Source organism: Xenopus tropicalis, chromosome 6 (genome assembly GCF_000004195.4).
Source record: "Xenopus tropicalis strain Nigerian chromosome 6, UCB_Xtro_10.0, whole genome shotgun sequence".
NCBI lineage: Eukaryota > Metazoa > Chordata > Amphibia > Anura > Pipidae > Xenopus > Xenopus tropicalis.
Window position 1 is genome coordinate 109,158,575 of NC_030682.2, and position 26,004 is coordinate 109,184,578.

Here is a 26,004-nt window from a genome sequence, read left to right on the forward strand (position 1 = left end):
TTTAAAATCGTTATTCTATCTATTTTATTAAACAGAATATGAGTATTAGAATTTTAGGACATGTGTCGACCGTAGGTACACAAATAGATCTTTAAAGTGCACTGAAACCCAACAAGCAAAAAATACTTTATATTAAAATAGTGATGAGACACCACAGGAGAATAGGAAATATTCCTAATATACAGCACCTATTGTACAGCACCAGTTTTAATGCAAGCAGTGACTAAATATACATTCTGAGTCCTGCTGTATTGTGTGTAAAGCCATAGTTATTATAATTCTTGCATAGAGTGAACCTGAATTGCTTATTAATACCACATGCTAGGAAGCCACAAACCAATAAAAGAAGATACCTAAAGGATATTGGTGACCATACTTGATAATAACAAATTCATTATATTTAAAAGCTGCTATTCTCCCATTCAGTATTAAATGGATGCCTACTTTATACAATACTCACAAGTTCTGCCACCCAGTGTAACACTAACAGATGGAGCCTGCCTCACTGAGGAATATGTTAGATCTCAGGTTTGCCTCAACACAAGAGTTGAGGTGGAGTTGCAGGAAAAAATAACCCCCCTTGCCTTGTGCCATGTTGAAGTGATGAATTCTTGTTCTTGAAGAGAGAATGCACCGTCCACCATGGAAAGCAGAGGGATTTCAAGTTCCACAGTCACCATCACAGAACTCTTGGGTACGATATCTGCCTCACCAAACAGGTTTACTTGGCTGTCTGGAATCACAGGAGGCACAGGAACAGGCACAGTGACCTTCCTGTGATTTTTCCTGAATATAGTTACCCTCTTTCAAATTCTTGGAAGACTGAAATATTGCCTCATATTTCCATGAGGGGAGCAGTGCCATGCTAACCACGAGGCTGGACATTACAATAAATGTAATTTGGGTATGCCTTGGCAAAACAACTCATATCCGCACTTCAGTTTTATTTAATTCAGCTGAAGATTTTGCAACTGATTATTTAGCATGAAACCCAATATGCCGAGCCAGCTGAATGCCAGATTTGCAGCATTGTAGCAGGGCAAAATATATATCCCAGAGGAAACAAACACCATGGCATCAATCAGCAAAATGAAAATTTGTTAACTTTTCTTCATTGATTCTGTTGGCCTCAGAAGACGCAATATTCTGTCATTTTTTGAAAGATCAGTTGGTATTTCATTAGCCTTAAAAAAAAAAAAAAAGAATATTCTACAATAAGGGCAGTCTTCGGAAATTGAGTCCCTAAATCAGTTAAGCAAAGTCCAAGCCTAAGCATATACAATAGGGGTCATTTACGACCACAAGTGCAGCTGCATTCATGCCAATTTACCCTGCAGTCAGTTGTGTTAAAACCCCATTCATTAAAAGTACTGCATCAAAATGCGCTCCCTGCACTTCCCTATAGTTGCCCTCTCAACCGCTGCCTACCCCTGCCTCCAGTTCCAAATTGAGTGCACCAACTGAAGTTGGGAATCACCACCTCCAGGTGGTAGAATAGACAAGCGCTCTTGCGACTAAAGAATCAGACGTACATGTTACTCTAACACCAAATGTCATAAACTGGACTTGGAAAACTTTCATAAATGACCCCTAATATATCCCAACTTATAAGTCCCCTTCCACAGGAAGTGATTCTGTGTGTTAGGTTGGAAAGGACTACTTACCTTATTTTTTATCATAGGGTTTGCCCCTGCTTCTAAAAGAAGGGCCACTGATTTGACATTTCCACAGAGGACAGCAGCATGGAGAGCAGTTGATCCATTCTGTTTAATGTCAAAGTAGATTTATTGAAGAAAAACTAAGAAATACAGAGGGCTTCAAAGAAAGCAGACGATGTTCTAAATCTGCTATAGTCGCCCTACATAAAATATACAGTAATTTCAGAAACATTGTAAATATTTAAAGCAATAGGTAAGTCATGCAGTTAACACTTAATTCAATTTCTAGTTAGAAGGGTAAGTTGATCTAAAACTTCACATGCCTTTTCAGTATTCCAGTCTCCCTATTAGTGTTGGGCCAAGCCAATCGGCTGGGCACCCTAGGCAACCCAGCCAGCCTCCTTGAATACGGGGGGATGGAGGTAATGCGGGCATTCAGGACTGGGACAAGGTATTCTGGCACTCTAGGCAAGAGCTTAATACAGGCCAACAATATTGCCCCCAATCTGTACCTATGCAAGAAGCAGCCAACCATATTGCCCCCAATCTGTACCTATGCCAGAAGCAGCCAACCGTATTGCCCCCAATCTGTACCTATGCCAGAAGCAGCCAACCATATTGCCCCCAATCTGTACCTGTGCCAGAAGCAGCCAACCATATTGCCCCCAATCTGTACCTGTGCCAGAAGCAGCCAACCATATTGCCCCCAATCTGTACCTGTGCCAGAAGCAGCCAACCATATTGCCACCAATCTGTACCTGAGCCAGCAGCAGGAAGCATCAAAAAATAAGCCAGAGAAAGATTTTCCAATTGTTTTCGGCATTAACCATACAAACGTGCCAGCTTTCTCTCTGCTGCCGAGCTTATCTAATGATGTTGATGTATGGACATGCCGCTACTTACAGTGCATGTGCCACAGTGTGTTAAAAGGAGCGTTAAATATAAACATACATGCCGGCAAGAGAGAGGTAGGGATCGCTACTGCAGTACAGAAAACAAGCCAGGGAATTTGGGCAAGCAGTTTATTAAAGCAAAAGACTATTAAAGGCCAAGCAAACCAAGGGTAAAAAAACAAAAACAATATTTTCCCATAAAAAGTGCACCCCCCAATGATTGCACCCTAGGCAGTCGCCTGCTTAGCCTACCCTTAGTTCTGGTCCTGCTCCCAATGTGAGAAGGTGTTTTCAAGGGAAACTGGGCAGTGGCTCTGGGAACTAATTTCTCAAGACACAGTCACCGTTTCTATGATGTTACAGTATACGCATGTGTGACCATTGCAAGGTGTTATTTCAGCATACTGACTGAGGACTTAAAGGAGAAATAAACCCTAAAAAAGAATATGGCTAGAAATGCCATATTTTATATATTGAATTTATTGAACCAGCCTAAAGGTTCAGTATCTCTGTAGCAGTAATGGTCCAGTACTTCAAAGGGGGGTCACCATACCAGAAAAAGCTAAGCTTAAGGGTTGTAGCAAATTATTAATCAGAAATTTCATCTCTCATAGAGGCTGATGCTACAGGGCTGATTATCAATTTCTAATCCTTATCGTTTTAGACCTGCCATGTACTAATAATCTGTATTATTTACAAATCAGCCTTATATTGTGACATTTATGTTTTATATATACAGTATATTGTGAGTTGGTCCCTAAGCTCAGTGAGTGACAGCAGCACAGAGCATGTGCAGTGAATCAGCAGAACAGAAGATGGGGAGCTACTGGGGCATCTTTGGAAGCACAGATCTTCCCTGATAAAGGGCTGTGGTTGCAGAACCCCAAAACATAATGTACATTTCTAGCCTACTTCTTTAGTTAAGCTTTAGTTCTCCTTTAAGGTTTCTTCAGTCTGATGTTTCTGTATTATATTAGTTACATGGTAGTTGATTTTGAAAAACTGAAATGTTGCCAAGCTGCTTGGCTTGATCCAGAATAAATCAATTGTCCCACCCTATAATTAGGACCTTTGCCAATTTCTATTTCATGCAGTCTTATGGAGCTTTATGGAGTTTCATGGAACCCTGGATCAATTAGCCTTTATTAAAGGAAAACTATACCCCCCAAACAATGTAGGTCTGTATAAAAATATACAAGCATACACAAGCTCATATGTAAAACCCTGCGTCATCTAACAAAACAATTTTTATAAAAATATACTTTTTTTTAGTAGTATGTGCTATTGGGAACTCCTAAATAGAAAATATATATTCTAGTTTGACAAGATTTTTTTAATAGGTCACTTAACCTAATATAAATCTGCTGGTTATGTATTCATTCTGGGGGTATAGTTTTCCTTAAAGGAAGGAACCCAGCTATCTTTTATATAAAAGACTAATAAATTCATGATCATTATGTAAACTTTATCTGGTATATGATCCATAATTTTCTTGTTAATTTAGATTCCTGGTGTCACATACAGAATAATTATTTTGATAGATAAATGTTCTTACTTTTAAGATGCCAAGCGCTGGAGAGAATTTAAGTAATTCTTCTATAACTTCACAGAACCCTTTAGATGCAGCCTTAAATAGTGGCGTGGTGCCATCCTAATAGATACATGTAAGAGAACAAATTTAGTGCTTAAATCTACTTAGTATATATATATATATATATATATATATATATATATATATATATATATATATACACACAGTATATATACACTGGGGGTCATTTATAAACATTGGGCAAATTTGCACCTGGGCTGTAACTCATGGCAACCAATCAGATGACTGCTTTCAGTATTTAACCAGCCACTGGCTGGAAATGTCTAATCAATGATTGGTTGCTATGGGTTACTGCCCAGGTGCAAATCTGCCCAGTGTTTATAAATGAGCCCTACTATGTTCTATGTGATGAGTAGTTCTTGAAATGTTAACAACTATTAATGTGCGGGTTGATCCGCAACCTGCAGGACCCATGGGTTTACCCTTAGGTCAGGTAAGTTACAATTAAAATTTGGCCGACCATTGCAGGTTTGGTTTGAGTGTGGGTCACATTGGTAAGGACAATCTCTGCTTCTGATGTTTCCCTGTCTTGGAACCTAAGGGAGAACACAGAAGTAATGTACACAGAGACATGGGCTAGAGTTTGGTATGGGTCTTACCATTGCAACATTTTCTTTGTTAGGGTCGGTGCAGGTTAAGGTATATAGGCAATTATGCTAGTTTACTTATCATTAATAGAAGGTACTGTCTTATTATGACAGAGAAAAGTAAACCAGTTCAAACATTTTATTTAAATAGGACACTATGACAAATGACATTCACATATATCTTAGTTTCAGTATTTTTGAGTTACTGTTACTGGAAAATTTTACTAACACTAAGGGGCTGATTTACTTACCCACGAACGGGTCGAAATGAGTCCGATTGCGTTTTTTTCGTAATGATCGGTATTTTGCGATTTTTTCGGCTTCTTTACAAATTTTTCGTTACCAATACGATTTTTGCGTAAAAACGCGAGTTTTTCGTAGCCATTACGAAAGTTGCGTAAAATCTGGCGATTTTTCGTAGCGTTAAAACTTGCGCAAAAAGTTGCGCTTTTTTCGTAGCGTTAAAACTTACGCGAAACTTTGCACCTTTTAAGTTTTAACGCTACGAAAAAGGCGCAACTTTTCGCGTAAGTTGGCTACGAAAAACTCACGTTTTTACGCAAAAATCGTATTGGTAACGAAAAATTCGTAAAGAAGCCGAAAAAATCGCAACAAATACGAAAAAGTCGCAAAATGTTCGTTTTCAAGTCGGAACTTTTCCAATTCGGGTCGGATTCGTGGGTTAGTAAATCAGCCCCTAAGGGGCAGATTTAAATGTGAAATTAGAGCTCAAATACAGAAAAATTCACTACTTTTATTTCAGGATTTTCAGAAGTGTATAGTAACATTCACCCATGAATAAATGTGCTCAGGGCAGTTTCACTAAATCAACAAAAGGGGCATTTGCCCAAGGACCACCAGGATGGTGGGCCCACTATCACACATTTCATCTGCTATAACTTTTGACTGAAGCATCCCCCTAAAATGACAGACCTATTGTTTTAATCCACAACACATATGCATATAATACTGAATTCTTCACGTTTTATACTCACAATTAGGTTTCTGAAAACCTGGCACGGTTAGTATGGAAAATCATAGGTCAGTAAGGATGGAACAGTTGGGTGATGATAGCCAAGTCACAGAGGATCAGTGACTAGGGGGTATATTTATCATGCTGTGTAAAAAGTGAAGTAAAACATTACTGGTGATGTTGCTCATAGCAGCCAATCAGTTGCTTTGCTTTGATTTTCAAACTGTTGAAATCTAATTGCTTATTGGTTGCCCTTAGCAACATCACCAGTAATGCTTCACTCCACTTTTTACACAGCATGATAAATATACCCCTAAAGTTGTTTGATGCAATGTTAGACTATTTTTCTGTTTAGTTCCATGAGAAGACTAGTCCTTATTGCATTCAGATGCAGCAATCACTTTTGTAGACCTCAATTTGCCTGACGGGAAGATCTTAAAGATGGTAAAAGGGCAGATTTAGGGGTATATTTATCATGCTGTGTAAAAAAATGGAATAAAGCATTACCGGTGATGTTGCCCAGGGCAACCAATCAGCAATTAGATTTCAACAGTTAGCAAAGCAAATCATTTGATTGGCTGCTATGAGTGGAACGCTCCAGAAATGTTTTACTCCACTTTTTACACAGCAAGATAAATATACCCCTTAGTGTGAAATTATGGTGAGCCCCACGGTGAGGAATGAGAATATGTTATGGTCACATTTATTACAAGTGATTGTGAAATGAATTTGAAGAAAAAACAAACTTATTATGTTCGTTTAATTTTTAAATCTTTAAGTAAACTTAAGGTATGGTGATTTAAAATTATAGGAACACAGCAGGTCCCAGTCATTACAGATAATAAATGTATAATGTATAAATCAACCTGAACAGGTATAGGACCTGTTATCCAGAATGCTCGGGACCTGGGGTTTTCCGGATAAGGGGTCTTTCCGTAATTTGGATCTCCATAACTTAAATCTGCTAAAAATAATTTAAATATTGGAAAAAACCCAATAGGCTTGTTTTGCCTCCAATAAGGATTAATTATATCTTAGTTGGGATCAAGTACAAGGTACTGTTTTATTATTACAGAGAAAAAGGGAATTAGAATTATTTAGTTATAATGGAGTCTATGGGAGATGGCCTTCCCATAATTTGGAACTTTCTGGATAACTGGTTTCCGGAAAAGGGATCCCTTGCCTGTACTAACAACTAACGCAAACAAAACAAGGATTGTTTGCCCTTACACTGCAATATATTTAAGCATGAATTAAATCAAAGACACCTCTGGCATGGCCAGTTCTTAACTCACTTGACTCAATCATCTGATTTGATGGGCAAAGGGTTTTAATAAAATTAAAATTAAGGCAAATAAAACTGTAAAAATATATATTCCTGATGACCTAAAGAGGCAATAAAAAGCCAATATGTAATACTTACGTTCCGTGCAGCATCACGATCAGCTCCTCTTAGTAACAGGACCCTCACTAATTCATTGTGCCCCATCTGGGATGCTATCCACAAAGGTGTTGTTCCATCCTTTAATGACATGTAACACTGTTAACTTTGTGTGTCAGTGTGTTGAAAGGAATTGCTTTAAACAGCTGTGATAACCCTCTTAGGCTTCTATCACTGAAAAACTGACAGAAAGGAGCAAAATATATCTAGACCTTTGGCTTAAATGTCTCACAACATCCCAACAAAGGTCTTTTTCTATTAAAATGATTGCTATGAAATGCTGTGCTGTGGTGTTTTGTATTACTTTATTCTGTCTGTATGTTCTACATCTACTGTGTTAATTATTATTATGATTTATTTTATAATATAGATATGCAGGCACCAGTGGCATAACTAGGACCAACTAGGCCCCCTGACATTTTATAAGGGAGCCGAGAATTACTTTTAGCCTCATGCATGCTGCTATTGCTTTGGTAATGGGGAATACAATACAGCAGATCATATGGTCCCAATATCCCAGCTATGACTTATTATTTAGCTCTAAAGACATAGGCCCTCATTTAACAGGATAATGGTATTACTGTGCATCTCACATTGGAAACAAAATTCCGTATGAGGTGCTGAGCACAGAGTTGGTCGCTAAGTACCCTGTCCTTACCATCTGCCATAGGAAAGCAGTTAGTACAGCACCCTTTGCTCCCTGCCACTTTCTGACCTGCACAATGACATACAGCACTGTATTCATGGGGCAGATGCAGGTCTTTGTTTTTTATATTGCAGTGCAAAGGCCTTGAGCTATTCATAAAAATGCAGGGCAGGGTGCAAAAGTCTGAAAAAAAATGGCAGCGTGCACCCTTTTTCGCATTTAGCAATCTGCCCTGCACTTTGTGAACGGGGCCTATCATATGATTCCACCTTGTCGACAAACTAAAAAACAGATAACTCTCTGGATAAATTAATATTAATCTAATTTAATAGTAAAATTATATTTCTAAAAAGGCATTAACATTTTTAAGTCCCACCACTAATGTATTCATTTTGTTCCCTTTTATCTCAAAAAGATAATTCCTAGTATCAGAACCCAATGCAAGAGAGAACAATTTAACAGTCCCCGTTTTACCAGATCACATCATTGTTCTTTCTGGGGCTCATTGTCAATATTAGCTTAGCATATATAGTTATAGTTATAGTTAATAACATACTTGACCTATTTTACTCCTATTTATGTCAGCCAAAGATTAAAGTCATTTATAAATTAACTCAACCAAAATGCCATAAGACTTCAAAATATACTCCCTATACCAGCAGAGGGAGCTGTGACAGTTTTACCATACATGTTAAGGATGCATGTTTACAAATACAGGTATAGGACCCATTATCCAGAATGCTCGGGACCAAGGGTATTCCGGATAAGGGGTCTTTCCGTAATTTGGATCTCAATACCTTAAGTCTACTAAAAAATCAATAAAACATTAATTAAACCCAATATGATTGTTTTGCATCCAATAAGGATTATTTATATCTTAGTTGGGATCAATTACAAGGTACTGTTTTATTTCTACATAGAAAAAGGAAATCAGTTTTAAAATTCTGAATTATTTCATTAAAATGGAGTCTATGGGAGACGGGCATTCCGTAATTCGGAGCTTTCTGGATAACGGGTTTCCGGATAAGGGGTCCGATACCTGTATTTGAAACCTGTATAATTCTTATACACAGATCTCAATTTGTTTCTGGTAATGTCAACACAATAAAAATTAGTTTTTCACTAAACATATTAAGCAAAGCTATTATATGTGCACCTGTACACCCTGTATTGCTAAGTTTGGCATTGAGTGCCACCGATTAGGCCATCCAATGTGAATTAGAGTAAAATATGCAAGGTTATATAGGTGTATAAACATGGGGAGGCCAATTTGTAAGTTCTTGAATTTAAATCCGTGTGGGTTTCCTCCACATGCAATAGTTTCCTCTGCAACTCCAAAAACATACATTCTGGCTAACTGGCTCCTGCTAAAATTAACTACAGTAAGTGTAGGGACTTTCAATTGTAGGCTCCACTGGGACAGGGACTGGTGAGTATGGTGATCAGAATGTGTGCGGTAGGGACTTTCAATTGTAAACTCTACTGGGACAGGGACTGGTGAGTCCCTGTAAAGCCATGTGTTTTAAGATGATCTCTACACACTGAGAATTTGCTTGCAATGATATTCATTTTCTCCAGACATACAGCTCACATATACACTTCTATTGCCATATGGCCATGTTCAATATTTACATTTCACTTTAATTAGCAGATAACCTCAAAATGCATGCAATTCTTGTGCTTCTCAAATGTGCTTGCATTTATAAGTGACCACTGTTTTGTTTTTTTTTGCTGTACAGTAAAAGTTAAAACAGTTATATACGGGGTTACAATATTACCTGCCTGGGCTGATTCACTTTTGCTCCAGAGGTGAGTAACAGTCGAACGACATTTATGTAACCTCCTTGTGCAGCCAAAAACAGTGCGGTTGCCCCATCCTAAAGCAGCAGATTAAAAAACCAAACCAAATGATTTTTAAGGTTACAAAAAATCCCTTTTATGTGTACTTTAATATATCTTCATCAGCACTAAGGCTAAAGGCACACAGTGTGTACTGTCAGCTTCTCTTGCCTGAATTTTGTACAGAGGTTGAGAGAAGTAGATCTGCCTTTATCCACACTGACATGGTGGAGGCCTGAGTGCAGTTATGCAAAGTGAATGCAAAAATAAGTGATTTTACTTTTTGTGCTGATATCCACTCCATGCAGCCGCACTCAGATTCATGGTATGCACGTTAGTGGAGCTCACACAGAAGCAGATCCATTTCTCTCCACCTGGGTACAAAACGCAGGCAGAGAGAAGTGGTCCATAAGCCTTATGTGCCCTTAGCCTAAGAGTGATGTACTGAAAATGTGTAACTCTTGTAGTCTTATCAAGCATTTTATACACAGCCTGCAAAGTTTTGACAGCTCTAGATTCCAGGACTCCATGCGCACAAGCTGCTCTACTTTATAAAGTGAATAATGCACCCCCTATTGTAAAATATAAGGATATCAAAAGTCACGGAAGAGTTCCAAGACTATATAAAAGCATAAGGCCAAAGGCTTTCATACAGGTCCTGTACTTCCTAGGTAACTTCTAATATTGTGATATTTTACAACAGGGGGTACATTATTTATTATTATATCAGTGAACAGCCTCTTTGAAATCTTTCAGTACCTGCCACACTGGTTGTTCAGAGGTTAATAGTAAGGCTGCAGCATCCCCTTAATCACTTAGATTTCATTCTCCTCCTCTAACCCACTCGGCCCGCTCCCTCAGGAATTTGTTCTGACTTCTGGCTTGTGGGCATGCTCAGTTGTTCTAAGCTCAGATTACTAAACACACCCTCCAGTCACAGAGGAAAAATGGCCACTGGGTAAAAGATGCTATTTTCTTTAGGAACATGTGATGGTGCTGGTATACGGAGGGGATATATGCAGTACAAATGATGCGTTTGGGTGGGGGAGACGTGCCCAACTGATATACATTGCAGGTAAATGTAGGTTTCACATGTCCTTTAACATTATTATTATTATTTATTATAAATACTTCAGTGACTTGTGTGACAGAAACTACATCACTGAGCATCAGTTATAACTGATCACATTACTAAGCCCTGTTAATAAAGATATCATTGTATTGTGTATTATTAAAATATAAAGTATACCTTCAGGATTCAGGCCTCAAAAATTAACACAGTTTAAAAAAGGCAGGTTTACCTTTTGCAATACAAGAAACCTCCATTCATATCGCTCAGCTCCTGCAACCTTTGTGGCAGTAAGTCTAGATATATGTGTCAACTGCAGGGTGATTTAATTGCATGCAGCTATATAATGCATTCACTTCAGCTGTGGTTTGAATAGGCATTGTCTTATAGGCAGGGAATGTACGCTGTAACATCAAACACTTTTGTTTCCTTACACATTCTTGTGGGGAGTTATCTAAGGTGAATTATTATATGTGTTTGTGAGTTACACATCATAATGCAATTGAATTGGCTGTTTTCTTGTGTTGGCAAGATTTTATCACCTCACCCAAAGTTTTTCTTCTTTAATAATATTTCTGTGTAATTATTCTGGTTATTTCAGGTCACCAAGCACAATAAAGCATAACAAAGAACTGGGTTAGTTTATGTTTATGACTAGAGGCACTATTGCATATTGTCTTTTGCAATGTACATACATAAAGCTGGTCATGAATGTTGGCTCCATTCTTCAGAAGGGTTTCAACTACTCGGGTATGACCATACTGACTGGCTGCGAGTAAAGCTGTACCTCCATCCTGCAAGGGGAATGCAAGCACATGTAAAGCCATGTATTATTTGGAGCTCAGTACTATCCTAGCCCTAGTGGGTTTGTGTCTGTAGCCCTGTTATTTAAAATCTCAAAAGTGTTCTCCCCACGCCTCCAGGGGCCCCCTCTCTGGCTCCCATGCCACTCCAGGGGCCCCCACCGCCTGTCTAACCTCTACTGACAACATTTTGATGCCTGTAGTAAAGCGACGCCTGAGACATGGTTCTCATCCTGCTTCATGGCAGAACACCCCTTACTGTGCTTGCAAAGATAGGATAATATGCCCCTAATAGTTTTGTGACTATGCAGTTCATAAATCAACTCTTTTTGTATGATTTGCACTGCAGCTATTCAAAGAAGGGCAGTTCTTATTTATAAAAAGAACTTTTGGAAATGGTTACAATGGATTCTCTTGAGGGAAGAAGAAAGCCGGACTTCCTCCCTTTGCCACAGGCATGGTTATAAAGTAGCTTGATGTTTGTTTTAGCAATGACAAATGGGAAAAGTCAATCCATAATACAAGGGTAGGGTTCAGTATCAATGTTTGAATACCCTGGCTATGAATAAACCCCCTGCCAGCATTCTCTATTCTATATTTATCCGCAATACAATGGCACTAGATTCAACGGTTAATGCCAAGCTTACAACACTGGGAAGATCTAGGCAGTTAAACAAGCAAGTGTTTTTTAAACATCCTTAGATGCCCTTACACTTTTTAGAGTGAAACTAATTCATTTAAGTGCAGAGTGTATAAGCCAAGTCAGCATTTTTCTGAATGGATGCCATGCTTGTTTCTTTATACAGGCTCAGAGGAGGAGCAATGGCTTTATTCTCCAATTACCTACTCATTTCTATGCACGATAATAACTGATTGTGACATATTTGTGTGACTATTGACACACATGGTTAATAAAAACTAGGGAGAGATTTGTTTAACATTTGCAACAAAAGTGCAGCAAAAAAAAGATTTATTTAAAATGGACCTTTAAAATTAAAAATAAAAAAAAATCAAAATTATACTGCCTAAAACCTGTTGACATGCCACATGAGAAGTGTATCTTTAGCGTTTAAGTTTTTTCCCCACAATTATATTTTAGTTGTGATTTCTCAGTATGCTTGTAATGGAAAATGTGATTCACTTTTTTGGCTTGACATCCTACAATCATGATTAATCTATTCATTATGTACATTTTGTTCCCTGCTTTCGTGATTTTTCTTCAAACTAAAGCTTTTTTGTGCAAGGCTTGTGGCACAAATATACGCTATCCATGGGTGACAAATCACCTGAAAATACCTTTGCACCTAGATCAAGGGCCTGTGCTTAGGGTGGCGGTTTTTGATGGGCGGCCCTCGGCTGCCTATATATTATAATATTATATAATATATGCCCCCAGTCTCCAGTGCAGATCGACTAAAAAAAGCCAAGTGCCTAGTGTTGATAATTGAGCCCAATTATCTCTTTAAGCCACATAGGGAAGCACATTATGTTAAAAACTATTCACTTTGCATGGCCTGCATACATAGCCTGTGCATTAGTAGTAAGGGTTATTTATTTACAGATTTCAGCATCCATTAATGCTTGGTCAGTTATGTATATAACAGTCCCTATTAAGAACATGTAAGAAATGCAAATAACCATTACCAATGGTAAAAAAAGGGTTTTAGTAAAGATGGTGGCATTTTATGATAAAGTAGTAAAGACAATAAGACTGGCTATGTTGTTTTCTAATTTTACTGGAGAAGTTCTGTGTAACACATTTCTATTGTACAGCACTGTAGAATCTACTGGCACTTTGTTAATACTTGTTAATATTGATACTACTACTGCTAATAATATTACTGTTATCAAAGAAGCTTAAATTGATTGAATAAATGACTACAGACCCACTGTCCTAACACCAATTGCTATGAAGTCTTTGACTCTCAGTTGTATTGTCCAAATAGATCCACAGAACATGCAGTTGCCCTAGTACTGGATGCTACATTACTGCATTGTGAGAAACCTAACACATATGTCTGAATAGTGTTTGTAGACTACAGTTCTGCATTCAGTACTATAAATCCAACCAAGATCATCAGCAAATCTCATCAACAAATTAGCAACTTTCACTCTGTAACTGGATTGTAGTTTTGTTTGTGGATTGTTCTTACTAACAAACCACAATTTTTAAGGAGGGGCAACCGTCTGTTTCCTAAAATCATAAACAGCACAGGCACACCACAAGGATGTACCAAGTTTTTGTTCCTTATGCACCTCTGACTGCTCATTTCCTGCAGAGAAGTGCAAAGTTTTCAGCTTTGCAGATCACACTACAGTGCTAAGTGTCACCCAGAACAATGATGAAACAAGATACAGACAACTAGTCTCTGCCATTATTCTGTACAGCAGAAGCCATGACCTGGTTCTTACATACTGTAGGAAATACAAAAGTGATGACTATAAATTAAAGGAAGCACCTGTGTCGATATGAACAAATCGAAGGTAACAAAACTGAGCAGATGGACCGACAATACTAAGACCATAACCCAAAAAGCTCTTTCATTTCCCCAAATGACTTAAGCATTGTGGAGTCAATAAGATGATTTTAACTATCTTTGTAGAGCTATGATCAAAAGCTTTTTAACCAGCAACCTATTGGCGTGGTATGGTAGTATCACTCAAAAGGAACTCTAGATTGGTCAGAAATGTAGAAGAACTAATTATCATAACCATAACTAGTGACCCAGTTAGATTCATCTGCTTATGAACCCATTGCACCCATTGTCTTTTATCTATTGTTTTATATATTTTAAATTTTAAATGTGTTTTACTGCCCTAATTCCTGTGTACTGTAGTACAAATGGCAAATATTTCTATTTGACAATAATAATAATAATAATAATAATATATGTGCAAACACAAAGTAACTAATTTTGCTTATTCACTTCACTGTCATGCTTTTTCCACCTCTTTCCACCTCCTAAATTCTTCCTGTGTTGTTCATACAGTATGAATTTCATGAAAGGAAGAGGAAGGATATGGGTGGAAAGTACGGCAATGAAAGATATTTTGTGTTGTTCTGGGATTAAGGGAAACTTTATCCAGTGAATAAAAATGAATAAAACAACTGAAAGCTCAATTTGCGCAAATGCTTCCTTACCGTGCAATGTTTTTAACCCAAACAAAAGTTTCAAACAGAGCCCTGCGTGTATAAACAACATGAAATGAGACCAGGTTTGCAAATGTACTGTAGTAGGGGAACATTCATTTCATAGTGCCTTGCTTAATGTATCCATGTTGTGTTTCTGTTTGCAAGAAATACTGTCAGATATACAAGGGTCCTGTGTTAGGTGGGATCATAAGGGTTCATCCACCTGATGTGTTGGTTCCTATGGTACTTGTATGATGTAGGCTGGCTTACTGCCCAGCTCTCTGACATCATGGTATCTGATATAAATGAACGGACACGAGGCACTATTAGTTGCTGCTGATGCACGGATGAAACACAACAGAAATATAGTTCTGTGCTGATTGAGTCAGATCACTTGCATGTTCATGGGAAATTATTTTTACTTTAGAATTCTCATTTATGATAAGCAGGAGCAAGTGCTGTAGTTAGGGTTGCCACCATTTCTAAAAAAAAAATACTGGCAAGGTGGCCACCCTAGCTATAGTGCAAAGGGGTGCAAATCTGTCATAACTTAATTACAGGGCTCCTTGTCTCTGAAATTTGTACCTTGCCCTGCCATCATAAACAAGACTTATGTGTTATTTTAGATCACATTCTATGATGTAAGAAGCAGAGGACTGGGCTAGAACACATTGATAGCAGCTTTGGAGGGGGGAAGGAAGTCTGAATCATTTCCAAACTGTAGCTGATCAGTTGCATAAAAGAATCTTTGACTTTTCTCAAAAAATAAGAAAAACAACAGACTGATGTGCACTTCAAATCAGGGCCGGATTTCAAAACTCACCGCCCCCAGGCCGCCCCCGGTCCCACGCCACCCAGCCCCCCCCCCCGCGGGGTGTGGGGGGGCAAGCAAGTGCGCATGCGCCGTGGGCCAAAGTGCATACGGAGCAGTGGGGAGAAGTCCCCATTGCTCTGTATGGGAGCAGAAATTTAGAGATTATTGTGCGGCTGGGCGGCATGCCGCCCCCAGGTTTCTGCCGGCCTAGGCCCGGGCCTTTGAGGCCTCTCCACAAATCCGGGCCTGCTTCAAATGCATGTGTTTAGATAATAAGTCAAATTAATTATTATGATAAAATCTCAAATCAAATAAATAGTGTGGAGAAATACATAGGATAAAGCTTTCTTACTTTAGTTGTAAATTCAGTTGATGCTCCAAACTCAAAAAGCAATTTCACAATATCATTGTGACCTTGTTGAGCTGCAAAAAACAGAGCAGTAGATCCAGACTGAAAGGGAAACACAGAACATATGTGAAAATGACCTGCAATGGTGCTCAGTAGCAGAATTAACAACATTAATTATCGTGTAAAATGTATAGGATTACCCTGGTTTTTATAACTAAATCACCAACTTCTGCTAAAATTACATTATCTACCTCTCGCTGAATGTTAATATCAGCTCCCTGCAACACCAGCTCCCGTACACAGTCAAAATGCCCAGCATAGGATGCCACCATCAGCGCTGTAGCACCAGTCTGAAGAATCAGAAAAGGGTTATATAGTATTTCAATAATTGCTTAACATTTTGATGATGATTATTATTTATATGATGATTTATATTTAGTGCTTGCTTACAAAAACCTGGTTTCAAATGCTATGCAGGCTAAAGGACACAACATTTTGCGTATCAGCTTAAAATACACATGTAAATAGCACTATATAAATATATACATACATTCATCCAGTGCAGAGCTACACTCTGCCCTCTTGTGCCAATTGTACCTTTACTGATACATCCAACAAAAAGTAAACTCTTTAATTGTGAAGGGACCTGCTGACAAGGAGAGGGCCCATAAATATGATAAGCAGAAAATGTGAGATTAGATGGGTGGGGAGAAGTTTCCATGGCAGACAACATTTTTGTGACTCACACCAACATTTCCTGAGCTAACATTTTACTTTCTCTTTTTCCTACTGTAAGCTTATAGTAAATTAGCCCTTTAATTACCACAAACTACACCGTATTTTACCCAGGATGAGACTGTATCCTTCAGGGGTGAGCCCTTGCTTTGTATGGAGGCCAGGTGGATATGTGTTGTATTTCTCAATAAATGGGTGCCAGTGGTTCTTAACCTTGAAACCATGAACTGTTTATTTACACAGCCACTTAGGAGTAATTACAGCACAGAATAGGTAGGTAGTAGCATTTCACAGCATAGGCAGTACTTACAAGGAATAGTCACAATAACCCTTTAGCTGCAGGGCACAATGGGTTAACTCCCAGCTTTCAGGTATATGCTTCCAGTGGAACCTGGGTGATCACTATCTAACCCTAGGTCTGTACACTGTTAACCCTACTCTGGGTAGTATTATACCCGGCTTATAATGCCTCTACAATCCTGGTTGGAGCAAATGCGGCTCACTAAATAGCCCTGCCTGTCTATCACACCTAGTGTGATCTATAACAGGAACTGCCTATTCTTTCTAAAGCTACCTATTCAGACTAGAGCTCTCTTCTTGTGGAGAGAGCTCCACAAAATGGACTCTTGCCTCATGGCTGCTCAGCCTTTTATATCCACAGTGCCACCTTATGGCCAAACTGTGGAAATGCACAAGTGGTCATGCTATGACCCAGGAACAAGGAACTTACTTCACATTACATTAAGGACCATTATAGCTGTCTAGAGAACTAGGGGACCACAGAGTGGAAAAAGGCATAATTTACCAGTTCCCTACACTACTAAAGGTGTTTCTAAATCCTGCAGCAATCACAAATCCTCATAATTTATATTGCCTGGTGAACTAACGCAGGGTCATTTACTTAATGCACTACAGTGTGCAAGTTCAGCGGCTGCTTGCTTTCTCAACTTGCCTTGTGGCAGCAGCGCCCTTGGCACAGCTGTAATGTGGAGATTGATGCAGACCCCCTTGGGAATCCTGGTGCTACCAACTGGTTTGGAGGGGGCAGCAGCTCCTGTGCCAATAGGCACTCTTATGGTTTATCCACTTAAATTGCTGTTAGTCCAGGACAGTGTTCCTGGACACTATTTATTCTTATTGTATTCTAGTTTACATGTTAGAGGGCAGTACAAACACATTTTACTGGGTGGTCATAGGGGGCCCCACAAATGACCACTGGCAATTTAAATTGGAACTTGTGTCAGGACACAAGAAAGTACAGTAGTGTGGCGCAAGTGTTTTCTCCAGTAATATGTAACACACTTGAGTGCTGCACCTGCATTGCACTCCATCTGTTCTTATCTTGTTGTTTAGAATGGTTGGTTAATGCAGTCTTACAGCAGGTGTTATTGTAGGAGTAGGCTAATATACAATACAAAATATATACTGTATAGTTTAATTTAGATTCTTGACTTGTATCAACTGGAAACCAATTGGAGTACAAAAAAAGATTTTCAAAGCACTGTGACAGTAACACACAATAAACTCCAAAATACATCCCCACAGCCTATAATTTTACAAATACGATTGGTTACATTTAACAGCACTTTACTCCATATATACATTTTTATTTCAAACAAAGTCACCATGGGATCAGGGGCAACAGGAGTGCTCAAGAACAGCTGTGGAAAGGCCAGCTGCCAAAAAATCTTAGGTTTGTCTTGCTGGCAGTTTGAGTTTTTTTTGCCACTGAATAGATCCCAGGTGCTCGAAATGTAAATGGTTAAATACAAAATTTTTCTCTCTACTGAAACCTTTATGTCTGTGTTAACTTTGCTTTATTATTGCAACAATTAAGTGACCCATTCTTCAAACCAAAAGAAAATGTCATGCTACGTAGGATGTGCTATTCTGTGTAAATTTGCAGTTGGGCTTTTCATTTCCCTGGCAGATGCATTCTTCCTCAGGCAAGCAGGCAAGCTTCTGACCCTGTTAGTTTTGCCACCTTTTGTTAGAGACCATACTGACTGAGGCAGGACTGGGTCTCTAAGGGGCAGGGCTGTGACATAAAGGGGCAGAGTTATTGTAAAATTGTACAGAGTTATGTTTGTGAGATAGTGGAGGAGCTGGGAGAGGGGATTAGGGCAGATCAGAGGCATGCATACAAGAGGAGAGAAAACACTTGTTATAACATTTCTGGCAAATGCAGTTCAATTAAATTTGTAACACTGGTCCCATCTGTGGCTTGTATTTTACCAGTTAGGCTGGTAAATCAGGGGGCAACCCTAGCCTGGGTGCAAGCTGTGTTTGTGTACTAAAATTATATCAATACTGACTGCAGGTGTATCTACTGTGTCAGGTAGTTACCATTATGGTTGCACCAAATCCACCACTTCAGTATTCGGCCAAACCCTGAATACTTAGTGAAAGCGTTGGCAGAATACCGAACCAAATCCTAATTTGTTTTATGCAAATTAAGAAAAGCAAACTTCTGTGTTTATGTGACAAAAAGTCACATGATTTTAAGGATTTGGATTCAGTTCGGCATGGATTCAGATGAATGCCAATCCTGCTGAAAAAGGTTGAATCCCAAACCAAAGCCTGGATTTGGTACATCCCTAGTTACCATTCACATGCACAGCATAGCAGTGCTGGTAATAGGCACATGTGCAGTACAGTAAGATGGAACTTTTTACTATATTGAATATAAGGAAAGGACTGGCAAGGCATTCCTGGGAGCTCATTAACAATGGCAGAATGGTGCTCACTGCCTACTACCATAGGCTGGTGATTTTTTTCTGCAAGGGAAGCAAAAGCCAGGGAACCAAAGGCTAAAGATTATATTCATTTGGGGGGGGGGGTCCCTAACAAATTGGCATCCCCCAGTAATTTTTACATTACTTGTCCTATAAATGACATAGAAAAACAACAACAAAATTATTTTATAACAGAAAACAGGGTATAGTAGCTCTTTAAAGGTAAAGGCTTGAGAATCTCATTGAACATTTGCCCCAAAAATAAAAGTTATTTTTACAATATCATGTTTTAGGGTCATAGCAGAAGTACGCACAGTAAGGACCATTTTATTTTCTTCAACAGTAGTGATGTTTGTTTTAGACATTTTAAGTTACTGCTTACATGAGCACTGTCATTATTGATTGCTCTAAAGGGCAACCTTTTAGCCACTAAAATAGCTCTTGGCTCCTTTATCTGTTTAGTTCATAGGTAGCTTTTAATAATTAAGCCACCACATTTACAAAGTGCCTTGTTTCACTGCCATGAAATATTGAGTAGTATAATATTATATCTATATTCCCAACCCCAGAGCAATATCAATGAAACAGACAGATATCAAAAATTCTTGGCATTCATTAACAAAGAGCATACACTGTCTCTGCAGTCCACGTCTACCCTTCCACTGTTTAACAGCAACTGAAGCAGTGCCAAGTTTCCTTTCCTCGCAGCCCAGAAAGCAGCATTGGCAAGCGGCGTTTCCTTCTGTGTAAAGATAATAGTATCATATTATTTCCAAGTTATTATTTAAAAAGTATTACAAAAAATATGAAATAAATAGCTGTTCAGATCAATGTACTGTAGGCTATATTGGATTTTGTTTGGGCTTAGTAAAGTCCACCCAAAGCAGTGATTTCCACCTAAAACATCTATCAGTAAGGGCTGAACCTTGGTAATTAATACCAAGCAAGCAATGAAAAGCCAACCTTGTAAACGAGAAGCTTTGTTTTATTCTTTGTAAAGTTACATTAATATAACTTTCACAAAGCTATTCAGAATACAATGGCTTTACAATGTAAAGCCATTGTAAATGTCATTTATGGCTCTCTATAATCTTATAAGATGACATTTTTTTTAAAAATATACTGTAGGAAGGTTGCTTGCAAGAAATATGCTTAAGTTGGCCTAATCATGCCCAGATTTGGTCAGGCACTTTGACTGATTTTACAGACCATACTGCGTTTTTGTAGATTATATATCATAGCTGAAAATTCCATCTGTACCCTGCTGATGTGTGCATGGTGCAATGGAAAAATAATCTACCCATGTGAGGGCTGATTTGATCATGTGGCCCTCCTGGCTGGTGGAGTAACTACTTATAAGCATACACCCAAAGGGGGGGGGGGTGGCCTGCTGTATTATAGTCTTGTAGTGTGGTGTAGCCCAGGAGGTGCAATGCAAATGGGTCAGGAGGGAGGGCAGAGGGACTGTTCATGCCAGTTCCCATCAGAATTTTTTTCTTTTGGAGGGGGCCCGGCATGCCCAAGATATATATGCTAACAACAGATCATAATTCAGACTTGTAGGTTGAGTTTAGAAAATCCTATTGGGCAATGAATGCAGAGCCCAACATCTGATAAGCTCTTACATTTTCTTCAGGAAGTATAAAAAAACAATCTTTGTTAAAGACAAAATTACTTTGTGTTCAAATCTGTGTACACATTGTTAATCACAGTGCAAAACACAATTATTTGCTTGCAATTTGCACCTTGTGGTTGTGCAAGCTAATCATTGTGACTACTGAGTAGCATGCAGTAGGTGGCATTACATGGCATGCCCCAAAATGCCCACATTAAAATCTATGTACTTTGTGACTTATATGAAACTTTCAATGGGCACAATAACACTAGCATTCTAAAAAAGAATGTAGTGTTGAGGGTAAAAAACAGGCTGGCTTTCTGCAGTTTTTTGCACTTTGCCTTACTTTCAGTCTATTCAGTCTTGTTTTTCAGTCCCTTTGCCCAAAGCCTTTCATTGCTCTGATGTTTCTAACCTTATTTGGATTCCAGCTCTTCTTTCCTCCTGCCTTGTGTTTTCTTGTGCCCTTCTTAACATTTGCTCTTTAACAAACAAATCCACATTAATCTATGATCTGTTTTGCTCTAAATTGTTTAATCTCCTTGCCAAAAGAAAAACGGGGTTTCCCAGAAGGATCCTGCCATTTAGACTGCACATTCCCACGATGGTCTCTTTTACACCCCTTAATCTGGGGGACACAGTGGGAATTCTCCTCTTCTCTTGCTGTTGGCTCAGACCTATTCCTATTCCTCCAGCCTTCTTATTCATCTCTATCCAGGTTAATGCCCTTCAGATCTACCATCCACTCTCTGTGCGGGTAGCTGTTAATTACAGACCTCCTTCGGCCACCTCCTCTGCTGCCTTCTTTCTGATTTTGAAACCTGGCTTTCTTTCTTCCTCTGTACTAACAGCCCCAACTCATGGGCTAATCTCTTTCTGATTTTAGAAGTGAACCCTTCCCCTTTTCTGATCATTGTGTGGTTACATTTTCTGTCTAAACTCTCCCTGCTCACCTGCTCCTTTCCATACTGTCCTAATTTGTGATGCATGTAACATGCCTTAGCTCACACTTTCTGGTTCAGCCTCTCTTCCTTTAGGCTGATGGCCCATGAGGAAATTAGACACGGGTGAAGTTTACTCCTCCAGGAAATTTCGTGTGACTTTCGCGTGACTGGCAATTCACTTTAGTGCAGGTGAATAGGCATTTAGCTGATAAGGATATGCCTGATCCTAATACCATGGACAGTGAGTATAACAACATTCTATCCTCTACCATTGGCTTACTTGCACCCTTACAGGCTAAGCATACTCATGCTCAAAACCTATGCCCCCATCTGAATTCACAAACCCGATTCTTACACTCCAATTCAAGGTCTGAAAATTATGTGGAGGGAATCCTGTCCTCTAGCAGACTATATCCATTATCCATTTCTAATGTCATGCCTTAATTCTGCCTTGTCATCTTTGCACCTAGACCTGGTCCAACTCCCCTTTTAAGTACATCTATTGATGTCACACTCATTAACCTTGCCAACTCTGCATGTTGTCTGGGGATAAGATTTGACACCTCTCTCCTTCTCTGACTGTATTAACACCACTGTCAAAACCTGCCACTTTTTCTTATGCTATATTGCCAAAATGTCTCCCTTTCTTTCACAAGTAACAGCTAGGATTCTCATGCATGCTCTCATTCTATCCAGACAACTGTAGCCTTCTACTTACTGGCCTCCCTTACTCCCATCTTGCCTTACTACAATCTGTATTAAACGCAGAATTCAGAATTCCCCTCCTGTCATCCAAGAGAGTACAGTCTCGGAACGTATGAGACACAAACAAATTTTTTGTTTTATGGGAAGCCATGATAATGACTGGAGGGGCCTGTCCACTGCTGAAGTCCTTATCATGGCTTCCCATAAAATAAAAAAATTGCTTGTGTCTCAAATGTTCCTGGCCAACACCTCTTCTCTGTGCCTTACATTTGGAATGCCATCTCTGTCCACCACAGAGAATCCTTCCTCAGTCTCTTCAGAACTAAACTCAAACACTGCCTCCTTGGGCACTCACATCGCACCTGAACTGGGAACTGGCACTTATATTTCAGTGTTACCCACTGTAATCTGCAGCACTTTATATCATCCTATTTGTGTCTGTTAGTTATCCTCCTTAGATTGTAAGCTTTACAGGGCAGGGTCCTCCTTTCCCTTGGCTTTTTGACACTTAGCTCTTAATTTTTAATATAACAATATAACTGTACTTTGCATTTATCTGTATTTATTATTGAAATGACCCCTGTTTGTTCTATTGACTTTTTGATCTGCTGTACAGTGCTGCACTATATAAATAAAAATATACAAAAATACATACATCCATTTTAAACAAAGAACATCATTAATTCCATGCATCAGCTTATAATTATATCTTTTTAACTATTATAGAATTCTAAGAAGATTGCAGTGAAGTACAGGCAATGCACAATAAATAACACACACTGCCTCTTCTAGATGAACAAAATCTGATCATCTTTTTTCCATTTGTCCTTTAGTGGGTCACAGAGATCATGTCCTCTAAAGCCTTTTCTAGTCAATAACACAATCCCCTTTGTTCTCTAAGGATTTAGCATTTCTGTAGTTTTGGATTTCAGGGTTTGACTAACATTTTACTGCAGAGAAATTAATAGCTGATGAACTAATGAAGATATTATCCCACCCCAACTCACATAGCATATAACTTTGGGGATATACCCCTGCAAGAATATCACTGAGATTGTGTGCTTATCCCTGTGTTTCATTAGTAGGAAGCAGTATCCACCCAGTGGAGAAAGAGCAGCCCTGTAACCATGCAGTTAGATGTTCTCTCCCTCTGGGCTGGGCAATTCTAGGGCAGCTGACAAAAAGGGAGAGGCACAGGCCTTTGAGTACTGTATGAGCTGTGGCTGCTTAAAGCATAGACTGTGTTTCATGGGCAAATACCAATACTGACAAGTGGATTGCTGATACGGAAAACAGATAAAAAAATCATAATGTTACCTTGAAAGACATCTTGCACATTTCAGCAGCTGCACGGGCTCTTTCCTGAGAGCAGTGGAAAGAGACTGATGGATCAGGTTGCTCTTCTCCTTCTTGCTGAGATCTTGTAGCTGCAGACGGCAGGCGTGTCTGTGCACTCAGCACAATCCGGAGGAAACAGCAGAGCTCCCCAGCTTGGAGCTGCAGTCCTAGCTACAAACAATGGTGCTGTGCCAAGGGCAGCCTGCAGCACTCTCTCAGTTATCACTTCTTGAACTTCTATCTGAAAATATAGTATACACAAAACAAATGTGATTGTCATGTGACATAATAAGGTGAATCTTTTCCCTGGCATAATTGCTGAAAAATGTTTACATAAAGAAAGATTTTACATAAGATCAGTTTAATTCTTACACACTCACACTTCTGCCACTCTAGGTCTAGACCTATGCGACCCTTTAATAAATCTGGGTCTGCCTCATTATCATTGCCCACCTTTTGACATTTTGGCTGCTTACCTGCTAAATTGCTGTTTGAGTAAGGCTGCCCCTTTTTCCAGTCCCACAAAAGGAGGGACTTATTAAAACATGGGTAGAGATTGTTATAACTGGGAGAGGTCAGGGAAGATTACCTTGGGTCTAAAATCTTCCAGTCTTCTTGGCAAGCACAGCCCCCTCCCCAAGCTTAGTTCAAGAATTAATAATTATTCACCACAAATCTCACTGTATTTGAATAATGCACAAGGTAAGGACAAGAGGACGCCTGCAGTCCTCCCCCAGCTGTCCCTTATATACAGCTGGCGGACCTATTCCTTGTAACTTTAAGAGCCTAATTTCAAGTTATATAACAGTAAATTTGTGCAGAAAGCTTCAATAGCACTCTCTGTGCTAGCTATGCTAGTGCACCTCAGGTGCAGGAAGCCAAGCACTAGGGGGGGTCATTGCAGGAGTGCTGCCTGCGTTTGGTAGTGCTGCATTTTGAGAGGTGGGAGGCATGTAGGTGCCTCCTCCAGCCTCTTAATTTGTGTGCAAGTTAGGTAGCTGGTGTGAGGTGCCTAGTGCAGCCAGCCTATATCAGAAGTGCTCTTTTGCACTTTTACCCTGGGTCCTTGTTAATTACCCATAAAGAGTTTGCAGGAATCAAACCCTTGAAAACCTTGAATATAACAGTATGAAAAAAGGTAAATATTTTAGTAAGGACTAAGAGAAGATTTTGTAAGGGTATCTCGTTTCTCAATATATAACTGTATAATATTGAATAGGGAGTTAATTAATATGTTTCACTATTTATTTACAGTCAAATTACAGTTGTGGATAGATAATATCATGTTCTTTGGTTTGTCTTTAGTGTTTTTTTAGCTGTTAGGAGAGCCAACACCTGATATATGATTTATGTACAATTGATGGAACATCCCATTTCTTTGCAGAAATGTTTGATCAGTTTCCTGCTGGCTCAGCAAACTCTATTGCACTAAAAGGCCTTCTGTTTAAAAATCCTGTTTTTTAATGTTTTGACACCTCTGCTCTGCCTTGTACACTTTTGTGTTGTTTATAAATAAGTTGTTTTGATTTTGGTTTTCTTTGCCGATGAAATTGCAAATTGCACTTTGCAGAAATCAATCAGGCTGGGCATGGGCAGTAAAGAACATATCGGCTGCAATGCCATTTTTCACCATTAGATGGTGGAATGAAGCTATTTCATGTTCATGTAAATTAGGAATCCCCAACCTTTTATACCCGTGAACCACATTCAAATGGAAAAAGTTTTGGAGAGCAACACAAGCATGAAAAATGTTCCTGGAGATGCCAGTGAGAGTTACAATTTGCTTTTTGGCAGCCCTATGTTGACTGGCAGCCTACAGAAGGTTCTGTTTGGCAATTACACTGAGTTTTTGTGCAATCAAAGCTTGCCTCCTAACCAGAAATTCAAAAATAAGCTCCTGATTTGTGGCCACTGGGAGCAACATCCAAGGGGTTGGCGAGCAACATGTTGCTCACGAGCCAATGGTTGGGTATCACTGTTGTAACTCTTGCACTGGGCCAAACTAGTGGAATTTTGTGGCATCTCCACTGTATTTGCAAAGATAACAACACACAGGGTCACAGGAAACCAAACCAACACATCCAAAAGAGAGACCTCACAATCCATATAGATATA

At 39.1% G+C, this 26,004-nt stretch overlaps 1 protein-coding gene across 1 annotated transcript; it reads right to left on the bottom strand.

Moving 5' to 3' along the window:
- On the bottom strand, positions 1-24,792 carry ankrd29 (ankyrin repeat domain 29). Its single transcript, XM_002934137.5, has 11 exons — positions 24,366-24,792; positions 23,869-24,130; positions 19,919-20,029; positions 16,069-16,167; positions 15,821-15,919; positions 11,414-11,512; positions 9,589-9,687; positions 7,147-7,245; positions 4,107-4,202; positions 1,665-1,763; positions 1-1,184 (listed from the first exon to the last, which is right to left on the bottom strand). Exons 2-11 carry the CDS (start codon positions 23,887-23,889, stop codon positions 1,101-1,103), a joined length of 906 nt encoding a protein of 301 aa, XP_002934183.1. The 5' UTR covers positions 23,890-24,130; positions 24,366-24,792; the 3' UTR covers positions 1-1,100.
- Positions 24,793-26,004: the final 1,212 nt, after the last annotated feature.